Here is a 26,702-nt window from a genome sequence, read left to right as displayed (position 1 = left end):
CAATAACAATACCACTCCCTACAGAGGTAATACAATGTAGGTTGAGTATATGGACTCTGGAGCAAGATATCGATCATTTACAAGTTGCATCCACTTGAACTCATTTCCTGTAACATGTGGATGGTAATAATAATGACAACTGCTTCGGGTTATTAAGACAGTTAAAAGGCATAGAATGCATACAGCTCTTCGAACAGAAGGCACTTGGTAAATTTAGCTGTTAATCTTTTCACCTGAGGGAATGAAGAGGTCTTTGTTCCCTTGCTCACATTTCCATCTGCAAGAAGAAGATGAATCTGTGGTTTATCTGACAAGCCAGGGCCCATCTTCCCTTCCCCAGCATCTGGATGTACCTGCTAGATCTTGGTGGAGGCAGAATCCCAGCACCCCTTTGGCTTGAAGCTCAGTGTGAGGAACGTCCCAGCCGCCTACCGTTGCTGCCCTCTGCTGCTTCTGTCGGGGATGACGCCGAGCAGTGTTTCTCCCGCGGCAGCCTGGCAACATCTCCCCGCAAATGGAGGGGATTATCAATTTGTACTGTGTTCAGAATTTAATGAAATGTCCTAGAATTTGTTCTTCGCCTTCCACATCATAGCTTTGCATTTTCACATGGGCAGACCATCTATAACTGCTTCTGGACTTTGCCATCAAATGCAGATTATGTGTTACCTCAAGCTCAGCCTATTTGCAATCGAACGTGGCCAGCTCTCAAACCTGCTCTTTGCTGATGTCCTCATTTTGATGTTTCATGCCCCCATATTCCAGAGGTCCAGTCTTGAGTGCCGAGTTAGCTGTGACCTCCCACATCCTCTCCGCTGCCCAAACTCATCCTTCCTTCCCTCTGCACCTCCACAGGGCCCCCCCTGCCTCCAAGTCTCTCCCCTTTACAGGTCTTTGAGACCCGTGGTTATAACGTCTTCTTGATCCGAGTCACGTCTCCACTGCCCACACTTAGTCCGCGCTCCCTTGTCCTCCATCTGACCCTTCTTGCTCTCAAGTCTTATCTTGTGTGACCCCCACACGGCTGCCACAGGCCAACTCCCATCTCCATATACCCATGATTTCCTTTGAGGTTTAGCGGATGCTGTTTCTTTTGTCAAAAATACCCTCATTTCTTCAAAAATTCTTTACTAACTCAGCTCAAATGCTATTTCCTCCACTGTCTTCTCTTAACACTCCAGGAAACAGTGCCTCAATTTCTATCACATTTCTTATGTGTTACTCAGGTCACCCCGAACAAATGCATTGTTACTTGGGTAGACTTAAGTTACTATTCTGATAAAACGTTTTGTTGAAATTTGGGAAATTCATAAAGAAAATTATGATGAAATTAAAAAATACTTTTGGCCCTTTGCCTCCAACCAAGATGTAGACTAAAAATGACAGGTTTATCTCCCATCTGAAACAACCAAAAAATGGGACAAAATGTATGAAACAGTGGTTTTCAAGACACAGGATATCAGGCAACAAAGGACACTGATTCCCTGAAAGGCAGGAAACAAAGGAGGCAGGTCCTACAGTTAACCTGGCTTACTGCCTTGAGAGAGTTTCCAAGCCGTGGTGCAGGGAAGGGGAGCCCACGAGGAGCCTGGTGGACTCCTTACGTTGAGGACAGAGCTGAGAGACTGGGGACCCAAGATGGCTAGAGTTCACAGGACAGAGTATTGCAGAGGAGAGAACCGTGCAGAGAGCAGATTCAGAGATCTGTAGAAGACCCCCCTCAAGTTTTCCAGAGTCCTGAGCAGTGCATGCATGAGAGGAAACAACCCGAGTTTGGGGGAAGAACCACCCCAAAAGAGAGAGAACTGTATCCACTGGGTTGGGGACATTAGTGCCTCTTCCCACCAGCCAGACTGGGAAGCCTCACAATTCACGGAGCATCAGGTAGAGGACTCAGAAGGCTCTTGCCTCAGTAGTGGGAGATAATTAGCCCTAGAGTACCCATGCCTCTGGTTTCACCTAGCAAATCTTAAAAGCAAGATCCACAGGGATCAAACTGTTTCCCAGGCACTAAACTTCTTTCCAGAACAAAGCTCAAGAATATTTACAGGGATACAGTTATATGCAGCACCCAAACTGTTACAGTTGACAAAGTCTGGCATCCAATACAACATTACCGGGCATATAAAGAAGGGAGAAAATATGACCCATAATGGAAAGAAAAATTGATCAACTGAAACTGACCCAGAACTGACAGACATTAAAATGACCAGACAAGGACATTAAAACAGTTATTATAACCCTATTCCTTAAATTAAAAAGTTCAGTAGAAGCATGGAGGATATAAAAAAGACCGCAGTTGAAATTCTAGAGATGAAAACTACAAAGATCATTACATAAAGATAAAGACGTCACTCCTCATGGCAACACAACAATTGTAAATATATATGTACCCAACACCAGTGAACTTATATATATATTAAGCAAATACTAACAGATTTGAAGGAAAAAATAGACAGCAATACAATAATAATAAGATACTTCAATATTCTACTTTCAACAATGGATAGAACCTATAGACAGTCTGTAAGGAACCACTGGACTTGACTACACCTTAGACCAGATGGACCTAACAGACCTAAATCATATGTTAGGTCACAAAACAAGTCCAGTTACATGTACCAAGGGTACATTATGAAAAACTTCATGGAAATTCTAGATTTGCAGATACTAACTAATATACATAAAATAGGTAAGTAACAAGTTTATACTGCATAGCACAGGGAATTATATTTGATATCTTGTAGTAACTTATGGTGAAAAAGAATATGAAAACATATATATGTTCCTATATGACTGAAGTATTGTACTGTGCACCAGAAATTGACACATTGTGAACTGATCACACTTCAATAAAAAATACATATATATAAAGGGTTAAACAGCTCATGGCAAAAAAAAAACTTTATTGCAATAAATTTCAAAACCTAAATGAAATGGAGAAATTTCTAGAAAGACCTAAACTACCAAAGCTCAATCAAGAAGAAACAGGTGTCCTGAATAGCCCTCTATCTTTTAAAGACATTGCATATATAGTTTAAAACCATCTCACAAAGAAACCTCGAAGCCCAGATGGTATCCTACCAGACATTCAAGGAAGAAATAACAGCAATTCTACAGAAACTGTCCCAAAAAATAGAATAGGAAGAAGGAACACGTCCTGACTTGTTCTATGAGGTCAGCATTAGCCTGATATTAAAACTGAATAAAGATTTTACAAGAAAAAAAAAACTAAAGAATCTTATCCCTCGTGAAATTAGATGCAAAATTTATACATGAAATTCTAGTAAATCAAATCCAACAATATGTAAAAACAATAATACATCATGATCAAGCGGAGTTTATCCCAGGAATGCACAATTTGTTTATCTTTGAAAATCAATTAATGTAATTCACCATGTTAAAAAAGCATGTATGAAAACCTGTGTAATTATCCCCACATGTACTGAAAACACATGCGGCAAATTCTAACATCTGTTCCTGATAAAAACGCCTTTGGGAGGCGTGTACTGCTAGCTCTGAGGTCTGCGGCTTTGGAGTCTCTACTTTCTCCGATGTATGCCCTGCTTGATCTCCACTGCTTTTGGAAACTTCTACTTTATATATATTTTTTCTACTTTCACTGAAACTGAAATGCAGTTTTTATTTTTACCCTGCTGACTTTATGTGCCATCTTGACACTTAAAGGGCCAAAGATTGATGCAAAATATAAGACACGGCGAAGGCCAAATAATTACTGATGGCTAATGGATTTCATTATTTGTTAAATGACCCCCTATGTACGAGGCACCCTGCGACCTCCGACCAGGGGTTTCCATATACCAGGACAGTATTGGAAGTCTATAATCACATCCACCTGATACATATGCTCCCAGTTTTGACAGGTAAAGTAATGTCTCTTCCCTCTAACAGTTATAAATCCTCAAAAAGGACCATCACTACTGTAACATGATGCAAGTATAAAGTAGGCTTTATTAGAGGAAGACTTTACAAATAGGAAATAGTCAAGTGTACACAATCCTTCAAATCTATCCCATGGCTTAGACCAGACCCAGAGGGTCTACATGCACTGCAGCTGACGCTGCAATCAAGGGGAGCCCCTGTGCCCCTGATTCTTTACATATTTACAGTGATGGGGTCGGGGTGGGGTGAAGCACAGAACGGCTATGACACTAAGGGAAGCTTCCTGATTAGAAAGGGGAGACTCGAGTCCTGCAGCTGGTATCTGTCTATGTGATTAGCCAGCCCAGACCTGCGGAACCAACCAGTTCTCTGTCAAATGACCAAAATGAAGGAGAAAATGAGCCTCTACGACCATCCAAATTTGTCCCTCTTTAGATGTTTTGGAGATGTGAGTTGACTTGTCAATTACTTTAATTTATATAGCACCCCGCCCCATCATGCTGTATTGGATTTTTTTAAATTGAAGTACAGTCCATTACAATGTGTCAACTTCTGGTGTACAGCACAACGTCCCAGTCTTGCACTGTATTGGATTTTTTTAAACTATGTTAATTTTAGATGCTACTGAAAATGAAGACAGTTGCCTTAGAGCTAGGACCTCACTGGGTCTCCATTTCCTTACCTCTTAAAAAAAGAGGGCCAAGGGGCTGAGGTTGATGGTATTTGATCATTACTATCCTACTACAGGTGAATTTAAAAAGACGCAATGCCATTCCTAAACACTTTCTGCTGTTTTCATACCCTGAGGTCTAGCTCTCAGGCCCACCACACTGAATGGAACTGGCTGAACTTTGAGTCTCTTTCAACCTTGAAATTTTGATTGTTTGATCAGCAGTGTAATTACTCCCATAATTTAGTAAGAATAACTAACCACCAGAGGGCAGTCGTGTTACAAGGCAGTAAGGAGAGATGCCAGCAAGGTATACACTCGAAGTGAACGGGGGAGTTACTGCAGGACTGTGAGCAGAAGGACCTTTCCAAAGGGTCACTCTGGCTGCAGTGTTAAGACTAGTCTCCAAGAGACTTATTTTCTATAGTAGCTTCCAAAATATTCGGTTTATCAGCTCATCCAAAAGCACAGTGGATGGAGGTTAAAGGCAACCATCTTCTGTCACCATTTAGCTAATAGCAGCCAATTTGAATACATCCTCACTGTGCCAGGTGCCAGGCACTGGGCCAAGCACTTGATGTACTTTCTCCTTTAACCCTTCTGATAACCTCTATGATAGCATCACCACCATTAGCTCTCTTTTAGAGGTGAGAAAAAGAAGATTATAAAAGTTAGTGACTGGTCCAAGTTATTGACTGGTCCAAGGTTTAGATAAAGTCAGTGGAATTCTTGAAAGTGAAAACTTGAAGAATGCTACTTGCTAACGTGCAGAAACACTGCTTAAGCAAGGCTTAGTACCCCAGTACTGCAGAGTTAAAGACGGTGATGGTAGGGGGTTGGAGGAGCATAAATGTTTGAGTTCAACTATCACACACTGCTTTAAAGTTCTGAGGAGCCGCTACACCACAAGCTTACTGACTCTAACTGGACTGACTTTTGTATTGTTGATTCCTAAGATTCCCTCTAGAGCTTGGTCCCTCTGTAGTCTGTTTTGTACAGATTTGGGCTCTTAAGGAAGCAGCTCCTATCACTGAACCTATTTCTTTTGAGATGGTACTGAAACCGTAGGTCAAGACCATTTCATGTGCCTTCACTAATCAAGATCGTTTTAAGGCTTGCTTTTCCTCCAAGTGGCCCATGGCCTAAACAATAAGCTGTTTGCCATAAGTGTTTTGCAGGAACTTTAGAGTTAGCTGTGTCTAGTTAGAGCTGAGCTGGTTAAGACTGGATGGGACCACTGACCATCCAATTGGGCATGCGCGATTAAAAGTGTAGCTTAGTTGCACCTGCGCAGAATGACTATTACTGCACCTTCTCCCAATCACGTTTCTCCGCGCTCCCCACGCCTCGGACCGCCCTGCTTCTTTATTTTTCATCCCATAAGTACCCAAGCCTCTTGCCTCCGCAAACCAGGTTTGAGGCTTGCTCTCCCTCTCTTTGCTGCAAACCTTGGTGTCTCAGCGTTTGGCTTGCTGCGCGTTGGGCAAAATGAGTCTGGTTCAGGAACAGTTCTTCTCAAACCCAACGGGTTTAAAAAACCTGCTCTGGCAGTGCTGCTCACATGGATGTCTCTGGGACCAGTGCTGGTCCGTTACAAGGTCAGTGGGGAAACGCAAAGTGTTTATAAACTTTAATAACTCGTTTAAAGAGTAATTTCGACTGCTGAATCTAGTAAGTTGGGGCTTGTGTTTAGTATATCTTGTTTTAGAACTTCGTTTTTAGTTTTACAGTGCCTTATTTTTTATAGTGTTTTACTTGAGAGGCGGAGTATACAGACAGAGGTTGGACCATATGTAAAAACAGGACTGCCCTACAAACTGCAGCAACCCGCCTAGAAAACCAAACCCTCATCTACAAAAGCCAGCCTACTGTAAGTCAGACTTGCAGGGAGCCTGACTGTTAGCTTTAGTAACAACCCAGGAAGCTGAACAATAACTACTGTAACAATTGGCCTGCACTCGATTAATGGACAGGACTTGATTATTAACTGAACTTTTGTCTCTGCTTCCAAATTAAAGAGCAACCAGAGAAAGTCAAACATGGCTAACGGACCACATGGGACGCCCGCTTCTAGTCTGCCTACACCTTCCCTATGCCAGCAGCCTCCAACAGGGCACACCCGAAACCTTTCCTTTTTCCCACTATCAACCGTTTCCCTCCTCTGCCTGCCTTTGAGTTTCTGCCAAAATCCACGTGAGCGTGGGGCTGCCTCTTGTACAGCAAGTTCTCAGTAAGGTGCCTTTACACTTTCCATTTGGTTGGTCATTTATTTCCACACACCGGGAAAAAGGAAGCGAAACAAAGCAGCAGGGGTCAGCAGACAGCTTGAGGAGCACTGTTTGGGGGCTCTGAGGTCACCAGCATGGCAGGGTTGGCGAGAGCATCCTGGCATTCACCGCCAGGACAGCGGTAGTAAGGTAGCTCGCGAGGTTCTCCAGACCCAGAGTGGGGCGGATGCGGGGAACGCTGTCGTGGGAGAGGAGCTTGCGCCGCCCGCACGTCCCTCCTCGCGTCTGCTACCGAAGCCCTCGGCCGCACGGTGTGGGTGGAGACTGCGCAAGCTCTGACGCACGAGCACTCGGCCCCGCCCCTGGGGCTTGGAGCTGACGTCACGTCCGGCGGCGGCGGGTTGCTGTGTCCCCGCGCGCGTGCGCGAGTGTCGCGCCGTCTCGCGCCGTCTCGCTCCGCCCCGCCGGCCCGCCTTTGGCGCTGTGGTCCCCGGGACCTGGGCGGCCCCGTCGTCGCCGCCCGCCCGCCGGCTGGTCAGCGCGCCGGGCCTGGTTTCCGCTGCCTCCCCGGACCACTTAGTCTCAACCCGGGTGTGGTTTCCACTACTGAAGGTGAAGCATAACAGGGAGAGTGGAACCTGGGGTGCTGGACCAGGGTGTGTGTACTTTTCCCGTCAGGTGGGCGTTCATGGGCAGGAAGGAAACATATTTCCTCCCGTGAGGACGCGTTTGCCGTTGCGTTGCAATTCGAGGATGGTGTCCTTAAGCGGCAACCACCGTAACGCCTTGCAGCTGTTTGGATGCCTCTTTTAAATAAAATCCCTACTTATTTAGCTTCTTAATGCTTTGGAATTCTGTTTTTTGTTTTGTTTTTAATTTGGTCCCAAAAGCCTGAAAACCCTTTAGAATTCCTCAGTGGAAACGAATCGTATTCTTTCTTGTGCCCGATCCGGTCCTTGTCAATAAGGAAGACCTTGGCTGTCTAGAACGCCCCCTTGGTCCCTGGGGACAGCTCAGAATTTCTAAAACCTGAGGCTTATACTCTGTTCACACTGACGCTTTAAGCATTTGGATCGGGCAGGACAGTACTTTTTGGAAAGTGCTTTATATCCATTCTATTGTTAAAACACAAACCTAATTTTACCTTTTCCTGATGACTTGCCATTAGTCTACTGTAGGTTATTGTGAAAGAAACTGAAACCACCAAACCTTCTGAATTCTGATGCCAGATTTTAAGTCGTTATTGTCTCTGACTCTGTAGCATCCCTTGTCAACCAGAAACATTCCTGCCCCTCTTCTAATTTATAATTAATTTAATGCTTAATCTGTGGGTTTTGAATTTTGACCATTACATTTGGTAGGACTGTGCTTGAAGGAAAACTGAGGAACTTGTGGATTTTTTTAAACTTTTATAATTTAATTTTTGTTTTACCCATTTTCGAAATGCCCACTGTAGAAAGCTACAGCTAAACAAGAGAGCTGGAATTCTGCTACCTAAACATAACCATTGTTAATATTTCCAAATAGTCTTAATTTTAAAAATGCATCATATTTAAAACAAAAGCAATCATTGTGTATGTACCCTTTTGCATGGCATTTTGTCTGTCTTCCTGATTTACTTTTTTCTTTGAACATGTACAATGGCTGCAGAGTATTTCATTCTGCGAGGTGCCGTCCTCAGTCAAGTTGGAGCCCTAAGGCATGAACCTTGCCCATCTATTTTAGCAGCTCAGAGGACTTGGTTTTTATGTCTTGGTTTTGGCCAAGGTGCACAGGCAAGATGGTGGTAGAGTTATATAAAAGGGAAGATTTAATATTGAGTCTTATGCGAGAACAGACCGTTTATCATAGTATATGAGATTTATGGAAAAGTCGGAGAAAATCATTAAAAATTTCCTCAATTCTTCTTTGTTTCTAGGCTCATTTATTTCCACTCCCTATTGTCTCTCCACGAATGAAACATGACTGAGGACTCCCAGAGAAACTTTCGCTCAGTATATTATGAAAAAGTGGGGTTCCGTGGAGTTGAAGAAAAGAAATCATTAGAAATTCTCCTAAAAGATGACCGGCTGGGTGAGTTTTGTAAGTTAAATTAAGCTTATTGGTTCTCAGTCTGCCAGATCTTCTGGAATAAACATTACCTTATAAGGCATCCAAAGGTATTTGTCATCTGCCATGTATTTTTTTACTGATAGGATGACAGCAGAATAGTGTATTTTGGGAGAAGTTAAGAATTTTTCAAGTTTACCTCTGACTGAGTCAGAGCCAGACCTTTTTGAAAGGCCGCTTAAGAAGTCAGTAATATTTTTTTCTCTTATTAAACCCATATATTTTCCTTTCTCAGTTTTCAGAGGTGTCTTCATAGCTTCTGGGTAAATTTGCAGCAACTCTTGCCATGATTTTCTTTTACGGAAATACTGAGACTACCTTATATATTGACTTTTTTTTAATCTAATCCAGTCATAATAAGGTCTGTTCTGTTGCTAACTAAAGTAAGATAAACTGAACCATAGTTAAAAATAGTAGTTTAAATGCATAGAGTGCTTTTAAAGTTTCAAAACCACTTTCCACCTGATCTTAGATCCTCACTGGATAGTCCGTGCTTTAAATATTAATTCTCACTTGATGAGTAGAGGAATTGAGTTCCAGGATGGTTGAATGTGGTTTATTGGAGAATGTGCAGACCTGTGGGCTGACTGCCACTTGCCAGCTATGTTAACTTAGTTAAGTCACTTAACTGCTTTGAACTTCAGTTTCTGCATCTTTAAAACAATAACTACCTGACAAGCTTGCAGTGTGGATAAATGAAATGTTCTATACATAGTAACTACTGCTAATGTTATAATGAATGTCGTAATATATGCAAAATACATCTCTTATGCAGTGAAATGCTAATTGTTTTTAAATAGCTAGTTGGAACACCTGGGCTGAACTCAGTCTCGTTTAAACCTTTCCTAGATTTGCTGACTCTATGGCAGACTTTCTGTGAAGAAATCTCTTACAACTTCCAGTTTTAAAAAATGAAATGCACTTGTACGTATCGTGGTCAGCATGAAAAGCATCTAATTATTTTTTTTCGTCCTCTAGATGTCGAGAAACTTTGCACTTTTAGTCAGAGGTTCCCGCTCCCATCCATGTACCGTGCGTTGGTCTGGAAGGTGCTTTTAGGTATGATTCCCAAGAGTTGGAAGCTTTATCTTCAAAAATGTTGAATGATTGGACCATTGGTATCCATCAGTTAGAAAAAGGAGGATGTGTTTAGGCTTTTTACTGAATGCTGGATCTAACCCCAGGAGCTCACTTGGGAAGCCTTGAAGAAGGTGACTTCAGTGGCAGGACACGGAAGGTCGCTGTAAGAGTGTCTGTAATGTTAGAAGAGACAGCAACGTACCTTCCTGACACAGGTGTGGGAAGAGCATCGGGCTGGGAGGAAGAACTGGTCTAGGCTTTGCTGTCAGCTGGGTAACCTTGAAGAAGACCCTTTAGACCTTTTCCCTAGGCCTCTTTTTTTTTTTTTTTTAATCTGTAAAATGAGAATACATTTGAGCTAAATTAACACCTAGGTTTTAGCTTTGTTTTAGCCTGTGACTCCCAGCTGTAGATGCATAACTTCCTGATGAGCTCTATCAGAGTCAAAAAGAATTGGAGGGTTCTTACTTCTAGAAGCACAAATGAATACATTCCAGCGATGATCGGCTGAAGGAGAAGGGAAACATGATCTTGCTTAGTTTCTGTGGAAGAGAAAGTGTACTAGGGGCCCAAAATGACTGGCAGCATTCCTTTTGCGCTACGGATTTTTTGTTCTTAATCATCGCTGAGCCTGCAGATGCGTAAAATACCCATCCATTCCCACTCTCCTTTGCATTCCGGGAAAAAAAAAGTAATCTTAATGACAGGCAGGTATCAATATCCCAGTGTTACTGATGGGAAAAGACTAAGGCTAAATAATTTGCTTAAGGCCTTAGACTGTAAGTGGCAGAGCTAGGATTTGAGCTCAGGTTTGTAGGGCCCTTTTGAAGTTAGGGTAGATTGTAGGCACCGCTTTCTTTCCAAAATGTACAATATTTTCAGGGCTTGAGAAATCTGTAGTCCTCAGTCCGATTATGTGATGTGGGGGCAGCGAGGGGATGCAGGCCGCACTAGGAAGCACTGCAGGATGCCTTTTTTGTTGTGCATCTCAGCAGTCTATATGCTTCTATTTCTAATAGGTCACCATATGGTTAAAATATAGAGCATGTGTGCACAGAAATATAAAAAACCGTAAGAGAATACTGTGAACAACTATATGGCAATAAATTGGACAACTTAGAAGAAATGGACAAGTTTCTAGAAACATACAGTCCACCAAAACTGAATCAAAATGTAGAGCACATGTGAAAACAGTTTCAGTTTTTCCCTGAGCATTTTTTAAGTCTTAATGTTTCCAGTGCCCATTAAAATAAATGCCTTCTAGGGGTGCCTTTTAGGTGGTGGTGTCGATGATCATTTATGTCTGCTGGGAAATACCATGTGTCCCATTAAGTGCCAGTGCCAGTGGATTAGTGTGAGATGGACAGTTGTACTTTGCAGCTAAGCGCCGAGGCCTGTCAGGCTGTTCGTCACCTCTGTTTCTCATGGCTTCCTTTATCAGGTAAGTCTTTGTTCTTGTTTTTGAGGTAAAAGGCACTGGAGGTTTAGAGCTGCCACGCTACATTGGAGACAGGCTGACTCTTCCTAGAACAGGTGGTTGATAGCTCGGGGACCTTGGCATGCCTGCCTCCTGAAACCATTTTAGTTAATATCAGAAGGAGATGTTTTAGGACCAGATCATAGGAGACAAGTTTAACGTGGGAAGCGGGTGCCACCTCGAACAGTGTGCTCAGGGTTTGGCTGTATTAACCCAGGTTGGAGGGCACCTGAGTGTATGTCCTCGGCTTTTCTGGAGGCCTGGCACAGAACCCCATGGCTAAGGTCTGTAAAGATTTATGTCAGGAAAAACATTTAAGCAAGTTTGGCTCTCACGTTAATGTGGCACCATGTTAGCTGGAGTCGGTCAAGCTCATCCAGCTTATGTTTCCCAGAACATTGAAGATGCTGGATCTGTGGTGGTTTGCACCAAAGAGGGGTCCGTCAGCAGCTGTGCTAGCTAATACATATGAGTTTAGTGTGTGCCGTGTGCTTCCTGAGTGCTGTGCATTGCTGATCTGTTGATTCATCATTGCACCTGCATGAGATGGGTATTATTACTCCCATTCTTCAGATGGGGAAGCTGAGGCACAGGGAGATCAAATAAGTTGCAGAAGGTCATGCAGACAGTTAGCTGTAGAGCTCGACTCACACCCAGGAACTTGGACTCCAGAGCTTGTGCTGCAATACAGCCTCATTATGTTTAATGAGGCTGGAGTAAACAAGATGTTTTTCTTTATAGGAAAACTTAAAGCCTTAAATTCATTGTCACCATTTCCCAAATCTGTTTGACCAGGGTACCTTTATTCTCATGAAGACCCTTTGGGCTCATGTTCTGCAGAGAACATTTGGTGAAATGCTTTATCTGCCTCTGGCAGATGAGGAAACCAGTGCCTGGGGAGACATTTGTGAGAGTCCTGGTGTTCACAGCTCTGAGACTAGAACCTGGTTTTGCCGAAGGCCCACCCAGTGCTCTTTCCACTGTGTTTATCCATGCCATTTGTTTGTATAAAAAAGGGGGGGGGGAACCCTCCTACACTGCTGGTAGGAATGTACTTTGGTGCAGCCATTATGGAAAACAGTATGGAGATTCCTCAAAAAACTAAAAATAGATTTACCATATGATCCAGCAATCCCACTCCTGGGCATATATCCAGAGGGAACTCTAATGTGAAAAGATATATGCACCCCAGTGTTGACGGCAGCACTGTTTACAATAGCCAAGACATGGAAGCAACCATCAACAGATGACTGCATAAAGAAGTTGTGGTATATATATACACACAACAGAATACAGCTCAGCCATAAAGAGAATGAAATAATGCCATTTGCAGCAACACGGATGGACCTAGAGATTATCATACTAAATGGAAGTAAATCAGAGAAAGGCAGATATCATGATATCACTTATGGAATCTAAAAAAAGATACAACTGAACTTACAAAACAGGTCTAGACTCAGACATAGAAAACAAACTTAAGGTTACCAAAAGGGAAAGGCAGTGGGGAGGGATAAGTTAGAAGTTTGGGGTTAACAGATATACACTGCTATGTATAAAAATAGGTAAACAGCAAGGACGTACTGTGTAACACTGGGAACTACATTCAGTATCTTGTAATAACCTATAATGGAAAAGAATCTGAAAAAGAATATATATATGTATATGTACAATCGAATCATTTTGCTGTATACCTGAAATTAACAGCATTGCAAGTCAACTATACTTCAATAAAAATTTTTTAAGAATGTGGTTCTTGCCCCAAAGTCTAGTGAGTAGACATCATGTTTAAATGTGTTAATGAGCATAAAATGGCATCAAAGTGTAAGGTGACTTTGTCAGTGAAGATGAGAGATCTCTGTCCTAAAGGTACGGCACTTTGTGAGCAAGTTGTAGTCGTTGGGGAAGAGAAGGATTTGACCAGCTGGTGGTGGTTCTGAGGTGAAGGGTGCTGTGTTGTCGGCTGGGACTGCCTTAGCAAAATACCAGACCACTGGGCTTAAACAACAGTGTGTATCCTCCCAGCTCCGGAGGCTGGGAAGTCCGAGATGGAGGTGCTGGCCCATTTTGTTCCTGGTGAAGCCTCAGGTCCTGGCTTGCAGGTGGCCACCTTCTTGCTGCGTCCTCACATGAGAAGGGGAGGAGAGACCGCTAGCTCTGGTGTCTCTTCCTTTTCTTATAAGCGCACTGGCCCTATTGGATTGGGGCCCCGTCTTACGACCTCATATAACCTTAATTATCTTCTAAAGGCCCCGTCTCCAAATACAGGCACATTGGGGGCTAGGGCTTCAGCATATGAATTGTGGAGGAGGGGGTACAATTCAGTCCATTAGGGGCCAAATGCAAAAAATGGAGATAGCTCTGGAGGCCTAAGGGTGGCCCCAGGCTGACAACCTTAAACTTGCATTAAATCAGTATTGTAATGGGTGTAATTATCTTGAATTTATGTGGCATATTTATTTCATTTCTCCTTAATATCAGTGATTCAGTTGCCATTTCAAATATTGATAGTATTTAAAACTTAAGATTGTATTGTTTTATAGTGAGAATTTCTCAAAGAGAGTCATCACGGTGATTAAATATCTGTGGGTCCTAGTCTAATTTTGATAGGCAGCTTCTCCCGGGATTCTCTTTCGTAGAGGTGGGGTTTGGATTGGCGCCTCAGTATTTTGCCCCTTTCCTCCCCCTTGGGTCTTTGTAGGAATCTTGCCTCCACACCACGAGTCCCATGCCCAGGTGATGACGTATCGCAAGGAGCAGTACTCTGATGTCCTTCACGCCCTGGAAGTCATTCGCTTTATCAGTGATGCCACACCGCAGGTTGAAGTCTATCTCCACATGCATCGGCTGGAGTCTGGGAAGTTGCCTCGAAGTCCCTCCTTTCCACTGGTTAGTGGTACTTTTGTTTGACCCTTGGCTCAACTCGAGACTGCTCCGTCTTGCCAGCCTGTGATCGCATCATGTTTTGCCTTACGAACTTTCAGTGACTCTGCTTCGTAGGGTAAAAGCAGCAGATCTGGCTCTCATGGCCCGGTACCTTCTGATCCAATCTCCCCAATCTTTTAAAATTTTATTTTGAAGTAATTTCAAACTTACAGGAAAGCTGCAACAATACTATTAAGAATTCCCATAAACCCTTTAGCCGGGTTCCCTAGTTGTTAACATTGTACTACCTTTACTTTGTCATTTTTCCTGTATATGTGTATATGTATTTTTTTCCAAACCGTTTGAGCATCAGATGTAGACATGGCATCCCATTACTTCAGATTCCTTCAGTGTGTACTTGCTGAAGATAAAAACTCTCCCCTAGGTGACCATAGTTCAGTCATCAGCACCAAGAAGTTGACACTGATACAGTATTAACATCTAATCTTCAGACTCCATTCCCATTTGACCAGTTGCCCGTATCATTCCCTTTATTACAAACAATAAAAGTTTTGGTTCAGAAATTAGCAACCTCTCAACCACTAGTTATACCTTTTGCTGATTTAAAATTTTTTTGATATTTTAAAATCATTTTAGACATAGAAAAAAAGTTGTGCGGAGTATAGTGTAGCCATGTACCTTCACCTAGCATCCTCAGATGTTACACCTTAATTGTACCCTGGTTATTTACCAAAACCAGAAACTTAGCGTTGATACAGTACTGTGAACTAACCTATCTAGCCTTTGTTGAAATGTTGCTGACTGTTCCACTGATCTTTTTCTGGTCCGGGGTCCCATCTGGGATCACATTTATTGCCGTGTTTTAGTCACCTTTAATCTGAAACAGCCCCTCAGTCCTTTCTTATCTTTCATGACCTTGACCGTTTTGGAGAGTTCAAGCCAGTAGAGCGTTTCTCAGCTTGGGTTTGTAGGTTTCCACACGATTAAAGTCCGGTTGTGCGTTTCTGGCAGGAATACCACAGAAGTGTGATAGTTACTCTGCTGACTTTGATCACTTTTTTTCTCCCATGTGAGACTGCTGTTTTTCCCTTTGTAATTAATAAGTAACTCGTGGGGAGGTACTTTGACACTGTGTAAATATCAACCCACTGATGATTGTGGCCTGAAACAATTTCTGCTGTGCTGCTTGCCAGATGGTGACTTTCTGACTCCTCCATGCCTTCTGCATTGATCAGTCAGCATTCTTTTCTGTGGAAGAGTTTTCCCTTCTCCCTCATTTTTATCAATATGAATTTATAGATTCCTTTTTGCTTTAGTGACCTATAATTCATTTCTACCATGATTTTGATGTTCAGATTGTCCCAGATTTCACCAGTGGGAACCCTTTCAAGCTGAAGTCTGTGTCTTTTTGATAAGTTCCCATCATTTGGAGCATATCCTTACTTTTTGGCACAAAAAGATATTCCTAGTACATTTCCTGCCCCAGGCCTGGAGTTAGCTTTTTTTTTTTTTTTTTGAATGGAGTATTGTATTTAGAAACCAAGAGCAGGATGCTAGTTAGGTATGTTCATTGTTCATTGTCGCTGGTTTGCCATGGCTTCTAAGGCGCTCACAGCAGACAGAGTTAGGAAATACACACATTCACACACACACGTTTGCATGTCTTGTCTCTCCGTAATGAAAACCCTGAGTTCATGCTAACAGTGCCAATTCCTTTCTACTATTACGAGTTCATTCTAGCCCTCACCCTTTCTGTATTTGCACCTTCCGTATCTGGCAGTTGCACATACGAAGAGGCTTCCATTAGCCTCATTGTACTTTTTTGCTCATTCCTCTGTAACCGACACGGCCAGCCACCTCCTTGGCCCTGGCCGGCAGGCCCCACAGGCCTTGTAGTTTCTGACTGCCTCCTTGGCCCTGACCCCTCCTTGGCCTCAGCGCCACAGGCTCCAGCCTGCTTTTTAAACTTCATCTTTTTTTAAAAAAATTTTAATTCTTTATTTTTTATTTAAATAATTTACTGAGGTGAAATTCACAATCTAGAAATAAACCATTTTAAAATGAACAAATTCAGTGGCATTCAGTACATTCCCAGTGTTGTGCAAACACCACTTCTGTCTAGTTCCAAAACATTTTTAAACTTCATCTTTGACACATTCCTTGGTCTAGTTGCTGACTGGACTGCTTATTTATAAAGGAAAGAGAAAGGGAGGAAGAGGAGGGCAGTCAGAGTAATGCCCACAGCTCCGCGGCTTCGGCTCTTTGCCTCTTACATTTCAATCCAGGCATTTTAACTTTTGGCTGAATTGTCAAAAACAGGGATTGTCCTGCAAACTGTGCTGTTCTGTCATTTTCTGGGGCAGCAGATTGCAACCTGCCAGCACAGCAGTTTAAGCTTTGACTTGTTCTTTCTTTTGAGGTTAATGATGTGGATCCTACGGATGAATCTTAGGCCATCCACCTTTAAGTTTATCAGGAGAGAATAACCCTGAGAATAATCGGGACTCTTAAATTTCTGTAATTTTTTTTCCATTGGCAAATGCAGTTAGTTGATAGTACTACCCGACTTCTTAAATTATATGTGAAATTAGGTGAGCTTATCCACTAGCTCAGGAAGTCTGCGTGGTGGGTCATAGTTTCCACCTCCTCTCTGCTCCACTTGCCACGCCCAGGTACCTGTGCTGTGGCCTTGGGCACACTTGCTGCCCAAGGGTTCGTTTTGGGCTCGTGTCCCTTGGGTCACCAAGCCCCAGTCAGCCTTATTTTTTGTATCTTTTAGTACGCCTGTGCGACAGTGCTCAGCCCAGGGCGGGAGCACAGATGCTGATCTCAGCTGAGGGCATTGGTCCAAGATGCTGCCGCTGGTGGACAGCGTGGAGATGGCATGTCCTGGAACACGCGGGGCCAGGCGGGCGTCCGAGGAAGGATGCTCCCTTTCCCTTTTCTTCCTCTTCTCTTGTCTCCTTCCCTGACACATTAACAAGTGTTTTGGAGAATTTTATTTTCTATGGTTCTGCTACCCTTGACATTTTGTAGAATGTTAGTAAGTTGAGAGAGGCCTAAAATGAAATACTTGTATTAAAATAGGGATTTTGATTTAGCTTCAGACTTTTTAGGGGAGTAGAAAGAAACTTTATAGTTGTTGGATTTTTTTTTCCAACGTTAAAATCCTTCAGCTGTTAAGTCCTAGTTGAGAAATGTAAAGCTTTTGGTATAAGATACGGTATTAGAAAACAGATTTTTCAAGTAGATTCCAGTTTTTACAAGATTTCTTTTGAAATTTATTTGAGGGTGTACTTTCATGTTCTGAGTATTGACACCAGGGTTGAGAAATGCCATACTTCCAGGTCCTAAAATTCTAATTCTAGGGACATTTTTAGCTTTTCAGGTGCTTAAAGATAGAATAAAATTGCAAAGGTATGTATGAATGCTTTGAAATAAAATGCTTATTAGTCCTTTAGGGGTCATTTAATTTTTGCAAATTGCTGTGTTGGTGAATGTCTCTAGTTTTTTGTGCTGTTTATCACATCTGTTTAAAAGGAATTCTCTAGCACTAAGAATATTTTTGGGTAGAGAGTCAGCCTTTCCTTGGATTTATGTTGACTCGTTGGCCGTAATGTTAGAAGTTGGAAAATCTCTGAGCGTCAGGCTGAAACCTGATCATCAGAAGCAACACTGGTGCAGACAGATTCCTCTGGTTACTCGTCCTCATCTCCCCCTGGTTGTCTTTTTAGTGACTGCTTTTGGTCCCACTTTGGTTTACTGCAGCCCCTTCAAAATTTAGGGAGCAAGGCTTCATTTTTATTAAAGAATTATGGATTTCTCTCTTCCTCCTTCCTCTTGAGATTTGTTGTTAATCTTTCAGGAGCCAGAAGATGAAGTATTTCTCGCCATTGCTAAAGCCATGGAAGAGATGGTGGAAGACAGCGTGGACTGTTACTGGGTCACCCGATGCTTTGTGAACCAGTTGAATAACAAGTACCGGGATTCTCTGCCCCAGCTGGTGAGGGATGATGTCTTGGCTCCTGTGGGGTGGGGGCGAGCCGTGGTAATAGGGGTCTTCAGGAAATGCCTTTACCTCCCGGTGCCGCTGCAATTATGAGTGGACCCACCGTAGTAGGAGTCAGCAGATATTTTCCTAAAAGGCCAGAGGGTAAATATTTCCAGGTGGGTGGGCCGGCTGGTCCATGTCTGTGCAGTCACTCAGTTCTGCAGCTGTCATGCAGAAGCAGCCGTCGGCAACACATCAAAGAACGGTTGTGGCTTTGGCCCCCGCAGGCCGGGGTTTGCTCACCTCTGCTCTGTCACACTCCTTATCCTGATCTAGAGTCCACTGACTTTTTCTAGAATTATCTCTCTGTCCTGAGGTTTGCATTTGGCTGCATATGATGGAAAGCTCACATAACAGAAGCTTTCTTATCTTCCCTTGTGTAACCCAGAGTCTGGAGGCAAGGCAGCCCTGAGCTGGTGCCACAGCCACGGTACCAACAGACAGCCAGGTTCCCGTCCTCCGCTCCAGCGTTCTTAGGTGTGATTCTTCCTCTTGTGATCATGCGATGGATGCTGGAGCGACTGCCACGCCATCCCTGTTCCAGGCAGGGAGGGAAAGGCAGAGACAGAAGTAAAGGAGGAGAGTGTGACCAGCCAGTCCAGCCTGTCCCCCTGTAACAGACTTTCCTTCTGCCAGGCTGGTGTGGGGCAGGACCTTGTCACCAGGCCGCCCTGGTTTGCAGTGGAGCCTGGGACATGTGGCTTCTTTGGTGGTTTTGTGCTGGCACGTGTGATCCCACATTGGATTGGGGATTCTGTTGGTGAAGAGGGAGAGGATGGAGGGAGGCAGCGGCTGTGGGCTGTCCTCTGACAGGAAAGCAGAGACCCAGCACTTGCTTCACCAGCATGAGCCGGCATCCTTTGCTGTTCTCTTCCAGTTTCTTCCGTCATTTCTCATTTATGAAAGTGAATCTGTATTTAAGTCATTGAGTTGTTTCATTTGGAAATTCTGTTGGCAGTGGTGACTGTGGTACAGGGCGCAGATTCAGCCAAGGGGCGCTGGTGGGGGCTGGGGGAGCCGGAGGGTCCCTGCGGTCGGCATGAGCCCTCAGCTTCGGAGGGCATGTGTTTTATGTATTTCACTGAAGTAAAATTTAGTCTTTAGAATTCTAAAATTTAATGCACTTAGCTGATTTTAATAAAAAATAAAGCGTGGCATTGGAGGATATGTAAATGGTAGTTGCCTGATTAAATCAAGAGGCCCAAATTGTATCATGATTTAATTAGCTTTTCTTAATATTGGAGTAAATTCAGTAGCATTTTGATAGTTTCTTTAAAAATGTATTTTTAATAATACAAGTAATAGACACATTGTGGAAGCGAGAAACTATCCAGCTGAATCCAGTTGCGCACCTGCGGCAGCACCTCCCCTCCCCCACCCCTGAGACGTAAGCGTTGTCATCAGCGTGGTGTATGTTTGTCTAGGCTGCTTTGTGTGCACAAGAATGGCTGAGAGTGTGCGTGCGTACCTGTGCAACGTGTGTGTATGTAACTTATGTTTTTTTAAAAAAAATGTAAATACATACCGTTTATATGGCCCTATGTTTTTTCTTTAAACTTAATGTTTTAGAGCTTTTCCATGTTAGTACGCATAAGTAATTTTCTTCCCTGACTTCCTACCAGTGCCACCTGGAAGCGCTTAAAAATGACCAGTGCCTTTCCTCCCCCCAGACCAGTTAAATCAGCATCTCTGCGGGTGGGGCCCCAAAATTCTCATTTAAAAAAAAAAAAACAACTCAAAAGTGATTCTGAAGTGAAGCTAAGATTGAGAGCCACTCATTTAGAACCACCTCTAAAAAATTTTTTAAATTCTCGAAGTATTTTCTGTTAAGAGTTTGCCATAATTTAATGTAATAGCTCCATGCTAACAGTCACACCGCCTGTACGTGACATGTTCCCGTGTGTGCGTGTGTGTGTCTGTCTGTCTCTCTCCCAGGGGTGGGTTACCTATACAGGGAACGCACAATTGAAAGAGACGTCATTAAATTTGTTAACTGCCAGATTACTCACCTACCCGTTGGACCAGTTCTGCTTCTCCAAACAGTCTATGAGATGTCCTCTTTTCCACCCTATTGCCAATACGTGATAGCATTAGTCTTTTCGATGTTTGCCAACCTCATAGTGAAATGGTAGCCCATTTTAATTTCTGTAGCCACACTTCTGAGTGCAGTTAAACAGCTTTGGGTATGTTTATTGGTCGCTGTCTTTGTCTACCTTTCTATTTTGTTTACCTCTTTCCTTTTTTGGGGGGGTTAAGAATTATCGACATATGCTGGATATTTATTATCCTTTGTTTTATAAATTATTTTCTCTCTGAAAACCTTTCTCCCTGTTGTATAAAGATGTAAAGTTGATACAGTTGGATTTATCAATATATATTTTTTTTTGGCTTTTCTGTATCTTAGTTAGAAAGGCCTTTCTAACCCTAAGATTAAAAAAACAGGTTTTTAAAAAGCTATCTTTGAAAAATATTTCAACATTTAGAGTCCTTTAATTTATGAGGAACTTTCCTTTGTGACTGGCGTATCAGATGCAAATGTGACTTTGTTCCTTTGTAGTTAATTGCAGCACGACTTCAGCCAGTACCCCACTGCCCGCCTCCTCCTTCCCACTCTGGTTAACAGTTATTGAGAAGGAGCATCATGCCAGCCAGTGCTGAATTTCCTATATTAATGAGTTACTTTATTTTAACATGTTTTTACAGATGAGGAAACTGAAGCACAGAGCAGTTAAGTAACTTGCCCAAAGTCACACAGTAAGCAGTAGAACTACCAGTTATGCTATTTTTTGTCATTTCATCCTTATTCACAGATTTGTAATGCCACCTTTATCTTCTACTGGATTTCCATATTTATCTCTTTCTAGACACTTTTTTTTCCTCTCAAGGTAATTGTCTATTCCTGGGCCAGCACCATATAATTCAATATAACTTCCTAGCATATTTCGATAGCTGGTAGGGAAATTTCTCTCTTGTTCTTTTTCACGAATGCCTTGAACATTTTTTAGAAGTTTTTTAGAATCAATAAGATACTTATTGTCCCCATGTCCCGTAAGTCTTAATTTCTTCTTGTATATATTACAGTGCCTAGCATGTAGTTTTAAATAGTTATGAAAAAAAAATTTTTAAGTTCTTCACTATGTATTAGAAAAGCTAAATTTTCTTTGCTTTGCTATTTGATTTAGGCAGCAAGCGACTGACTTCAACTTTTAAGGTCAAGTTTTTAAAAGTCTTTAGTTAAACCATGTCTAGTCTAGCTTAAAATTTTTTATTGTTGTATATAAGATCTCTTCTGTTGAGCTTTTTGTTAGCGTCTCCATAATCTTGTCTGTTGTCTTTTCACTTTTTTGTGGTTTTACCAAATTAGTTATCACGAAGCCATTTGCTTTTTTTTTTTTCTGTGAGAATTTTTGGCTTTTTTCTTTTTTAGAAACTCTTTAGTTAGGGATATTTACCCTTTAAGCTGAACTAGATGTTACTATATGGCCCTCTTTGATTAACTTCTGTCCCTTCTTAATGGCTGGCTCACACATCTGCTTTTGTGGGAACCTGCTTCTGGCCTCTAAAGTCTGGGTCAGGATTCACACATGGATGTACCCAGCGCCTTGTGCTTCTTCCCATCATGGCTTTACGACACTGTTACACTTGCCTCTTTGCAGGTCTTTCTCAACCAGGTTGTAAGCTCCTTGAAGGCAGGGGTGCTGTCTTACCCTCTGGCTCTCTTCCCTGCGTGTAGCACCGTGTCTGGCTGCAGTGGACGTTGGAAGGATTATGAATTGCCTCTTTGGCAGAAGTGCAGCGGTGCAGATATTTAGTAAAAACATTTGTGTTAGCCTGGGTGATATGGGATCTGGTTGTGCCCTTCTGGAGAGGGAGTACAGACTTGAGGGTCTGAGAATGGTCCCTATAAATGTAGCAGCCCATGCCAGGTGGATTTGGCCCCATCTGGGAGGCAGCCTTGTTAGCTCCCTAGTCTTCTGGAGGAGTTGGCTGCTGTGTAACTTTACGTGGAAGAGGCGACCTGAGGGAATCGTGGGGCTTTGCTCCCTCTGAGCTATTCCTGTGCCTCCCAGGACTTCGCATGCACATTTTGTGGGGGTATGGAGGTCTCCCTTGCGCTGTCCCTCTTGTCTGGACCTCCCTGCCCCAGGGCACAATGCGTTACACATGGGCCAGCACAGGTGTAGTCAGTGGCTGCAGGGCTCTTTTAATCTCCAGCTCTTTCTGTCTCATTCTTCCAACTTCCCTCTCCCGCTGTAGCCCTACCCTGTTTCTTCGGTCTTAACTTCTCCTTTCCCTGTAGATATAATCTCCTGCCCCAGAGTAGCCAGAACATGGCCTTTCTTCTCTCCCCGGAACAACTGAATTTTGCTTTGGTTTGTCTTGGGCTGGTGAATTGGTTAGTGCGGTTAGTACTAACTAACAGACTGTTCTGTTTAGCCTGGGGCTGTCCCAGGAAACCTCAGTCTGGATGGTGGTTTGCTCTGGTTTGTGCTGATCTGGGGAACCACTGCGTCACCAGTGACTTGGAGGATTCTGAAGTTTTGTTTTCTAGCATTTCTTTGTATTCAGCATGTAGACTTTTTCATCAGAGGCTGTAAGATCAGGTAATGTTACAGGAAATGAGTAACCCCTTCTTGTTTACTCATTAGCCAAAGGCTTTTGAACAATATTTGAATCTGGAAGATAGCAGACTGCTCAGTCATCTGAAGACGTGTTCTGCGGTGTCCAGACTTCCTTATGATCTCTGGTTCAAGAGGTGCTTCGCCGGGTGCTTGCCCGAGTCCAGTTTACAGAGGCAAGTATTTCTTTCAAAGACATACTGAAGGCTTGGAGTCCAAGAAGAACCCTGTTTTGTTTTTCTTTTTTCTTTTTCTTAAATGTAATCATCTCAGAAAATAAATTTGATTTAGAACAATAGTTTGATGCTAACTTCTCCTGCAGCTAACACAGCAACACAAGGTTCTGCTTAGTATATATACAATTAGAAATGTTAGAGTCAGTACTAGTGTAAATATTTAAAGTGTTAAAATATACAGTGAGAAGAATTGAAGACCATCAGTGTATTAGATGCTGTACAGTAGGCACATCTGAAATAGCCTCCAAGAATTTTACATAGGCATGGGCTTTTGTTTTCCAGAACTGAGGTAGATTATAGAGAAAAATCTTTATTTCTTGGACATCTTATGACGTTCTAAAATAGTTGAAGGCAGTCAGAGATTTGACACTCAAACTCAGCTCTTCCATCAATTTCAGATATGAGTTATGGGTATCTCAGAGCCCTGTCCCGCCCCCTCCAGGACTCTGCAGTTGAGGAGAAAGGCAGTATACAGAGATGAATACAAGACCGTGCGTGGTCAGCACAGAGAGGGTAATACCAACTATGAGTGTTACAGACAGGAGCTGTCAGAAGAATAATTTTAGCGTGTGCTCAGTAACTAGCTCCTTCGTTGAGGAATGTAAACCACCAGAAAATGAAATTGAATTTATCTCATTTCATTTGCTTCTTTTGTTGTGGTTCCTTAATATGTAATGATTATATGAGCATTACAAAGTATTAATAAAATCTAAGCTTTGGTTTAGGACTTTCCGGCCCCAGAATGTCAGTTTTGGAGCATGAGGGACTTGGCATTTGGTAGATTCCTAGCAGAGCAAGTACTTTCTAGCTCATCCCCTTTTTTCCTTGCAGTGCTGACTGTGTCTGAAATAGACTTCAAATGGCTGATGTGTTGTTTCCCTGATGATGATCCTTTATAGCTCTTCTCTGGAGCGTATGCAGTCAGCCCTCTGTGTCCGCAGTTGTGCATCTGCAGATTCAGCCAGTTCCGGATCCTGTGCTGTTTACAGTTTGTGGTTGGTTGAATCCTTGGATGTGGAGTCTGCAGGAACAGGGGACTGACTGTACCACCCACTTTTACATGAGGGACTTGAGCGTCCACGGATTCGGTATCCTAACGAGTCCTAGAACCACTTCCCTGGGGACACCGAGGGATGACTCTACTTGAAGTGTCATTTGGTTTAATTTTATAATTTGAAATGTTGAAGTAAGCATAAATTTCAAACTTGTAATTGGATTGTCTTTATTTTTGTAGGGTTTGGGATAAAGTTGTAAGTGGATCCTGTAAGATACTAGTGTTTGTAGCTGTGGAAATTTTGTTAACCTTTAAGATAAAAGTAATGGCACTGAACAGTGCGGAGAAGATAACGAAGTTTCTGGAAAACGTAAGTGTGCTTGTTTTGTTTGAATTTTGAATCTAGAAAGGAAGTTTAGCAAGCCAGATTTTTCTCTTGCATTAAGTTATTTCAGTATATTTTTACATTATAAGAAACTGTTTTTTCCCCTGAAAAAGTTTAAAGTTGGTCTGTGGATTATAGTCCCTGTCGTTTGTTTGTTGGGTGGGGGAGGGGGTGGTCAGTGGTCTGAGCAGCAAGACTCTCCCCATGAGTGTGTGCGCTTAGGACCAGAGTCTCGTCCCCTGATGTGACTACTAGGAGGCTCATCAAAAAAAGGAAGAGATGAGATCTGTCACTTTAGGAGGAGCGATCCTTGCTGATGGAGGAGTCCTGATGTTTTGAGGGATTTTGTAAGCCCTTGGCATTTCTGTTACTGTCGCTGATGGAATCCCAGTTAGACTTGTCATGTGCTTAAGTGTAAACTTAGAGCATGTTGAAAAAGGTCTCAATGAATTAGTTTCCCCCACTTTGTATCTTAGAGTACCCCTGAACCGGGCAAGAGGTGTTAAAGTAGAGACTTCAGATGAGTGAGTTTCACTGAACCCACCATCTATGTATTTTAGCCAGTATTAACAGTTGAACAGTGGCCTGGTAAATAGTAAGCACTGAGTGAGTGCGTGTTGGATAAAGGAGCCACCGTCATTGTCATGATTAGTGGCTCGCAGTGCTAGGGCCCCTACTAAGTATTGTTTGTGAATTATCTCATGTAACCCCTGTAAAGAGCTCTGTGAAGTGGGACCATCATTTGCCCCATTTTAGAGATGGGGATCTGAACCCAGGGAGCTTCAGGAACCTGCCCAGGAGTACACAGTTGTGGGCAGTGCAGGATTGGAAGCCAGGCAGTGTGACCACAGCTCCTTGGGATGACCTCAGGTGGCGTGTGAAGCAAATATCTTGGCAGCAGCCTCTTATGGGATCACTTTCTGAAAAAGCAGTGAAAACCCAGTGGAAATGAGTGTTAGGCCATAGTGAATGAGGGAGATACTGAAGCTGGAAACACATTTCAGAGACCGGTTTGCTTGTTCACAGATTCCCCAGGACAGCTCGGACGCGATCGTGAGCAAGGCCATCGACCTCTGGCACAAACACTGCGGGACCCCGGTCCATTCGGCCTGAACATTCCTGATGTTGTAGACAGTCCGCCCGGCCTCCCCGGGGCATTTTGTTCTTGAGTTGTAATCTGCTGAATTGACAATAGGGTTCTTGCTTTGGTGCTCACAGTGTAATTGTTTTTCCAGTAAAACTATTTAAGGTACCTGGGGTTGCTGTGTTGTGGGATGGCATCTCTTGGTTACACAGAGGTACACAGTTCAGCGCTGAATAGCATTTTAAAAGGGTTGTTTGAAAATAGTTCCCAGCCTTTAAAGCTGTTCAGTCAGGGTGTGGGGGATGACGCTTCAGTCTGTAGCGTGTACCAAGCCTGCCCTGCTTCTCTCATTAGCGCCAAGCTCGTTACTTTCTCGGGTCTGTTTCCGGAATGAAAAACAGCTTCCTTTTGTTGGCATCTCAGATTCGGACTTGGCTGGTGCAGTACCTGTTGAACCCTAAGCTGACTTCCCAAATCTCAGTCTTTGGAAAGCTAAATCTGGTTCCTGGACTTCGTCTTGTTAAATAGGCTGAAATAAAGGCCTTACCTTTTTTTTTCTTTTTCTTTTTCTTTTGGTCTTGGTGCTAGTTGGAATGAAACTGTCAGTAAACAAAATGTGTCTCAATTTCCCTGCTAGGAGAGAAAGGACTTGTTGATATTTTGCTGGACTCAGGCTTTTTCCTGATGGGTCATTAAATGTTGGGTGGACATTAGGGAATGCTCTGCCGCCCGGAATAGGAATGGGAGAACCGGCAGGTTCAGGTTAACACTAATGACCCCCTGGGCCACGTTGTGTCACTAAGGGTAAATGTCGATGGGACAGTTGCAGGCTTTGAGGCAGGCGAGTGACACGGGGCCCTGCGTTTGAGATGGATTCAGTTGTCAGATCTGCGGGAGCCTGAGTGGTGAGTTGGATTCTTCACCCCACCCCACCCCACCCTGAAGAGAAGGAAGACGATGAAATCCTGGAGCTGGGATTCTGG

General features: G+C 43.0%; 1 protein-coding gene across 9 annotated transcripts in view; it reads left to right on the top strand.

Annotated features, from left to right (window-relative positions):
* Nucleotides 1–26,273, top strand: part of TBC1D7 (TBC1 domain family member 7) — a 132,170-nt gene extending 105,897 nt beyond the window's left edge. Inside the window, exons 1-8 of one of the 9 annotated variants that reach the window (XM_010980081.3) lie at nt 7,258–7,413; nt 8,720–8,874; nt 9,889–9,969; nt 14,166–14,353; nt 18,216–18,353; nt 23,051–23,196; nt 24,491–24,620; nt 25,662–26,273. In XM_010980081.3, coding sequence (XP_010978383.1) covers nt 8,763–8,874; nt 9,889–9,969; nt 14,166–14,353; nt 18,216–18,353; nt 23,051–23,196; nt 24,491–24,620; nt 25,662–25,748 — 882 coding nt within the window. In that variant the 5' untranslated portion in view covers nt 7,258–7,413; nt 8,720–8,762 and the 3' untranslated portion in view covers nt 25,749–26,273. The other 8 variants (XM_031435179.2, XM_031435180.2, XM_031435181.2 and 5 more) reach the window with 8 other exon arrangements.
* The last annotated feature ends 429 nt before the right edge of the window (nt 26,274–26,702 follow it).

This window comes from Camelus dromedarius, chromosome 19 (genome assembly GCF_036321535.1).
Source record: "Camelus dromedarius isolate mCamDro1 chromosome 19, mCamDro1.pat, whole genome shotgun sequence".
Lineage (NCBI taxonomy): Eukaryota > Metazoa > Chordata > Mammalia > Artiodactyla > Camelidae > Camelus > Camelus dromedarius.
This window is presented reverse-complemented; position numbering and strand designations above follow the sequence as displayed.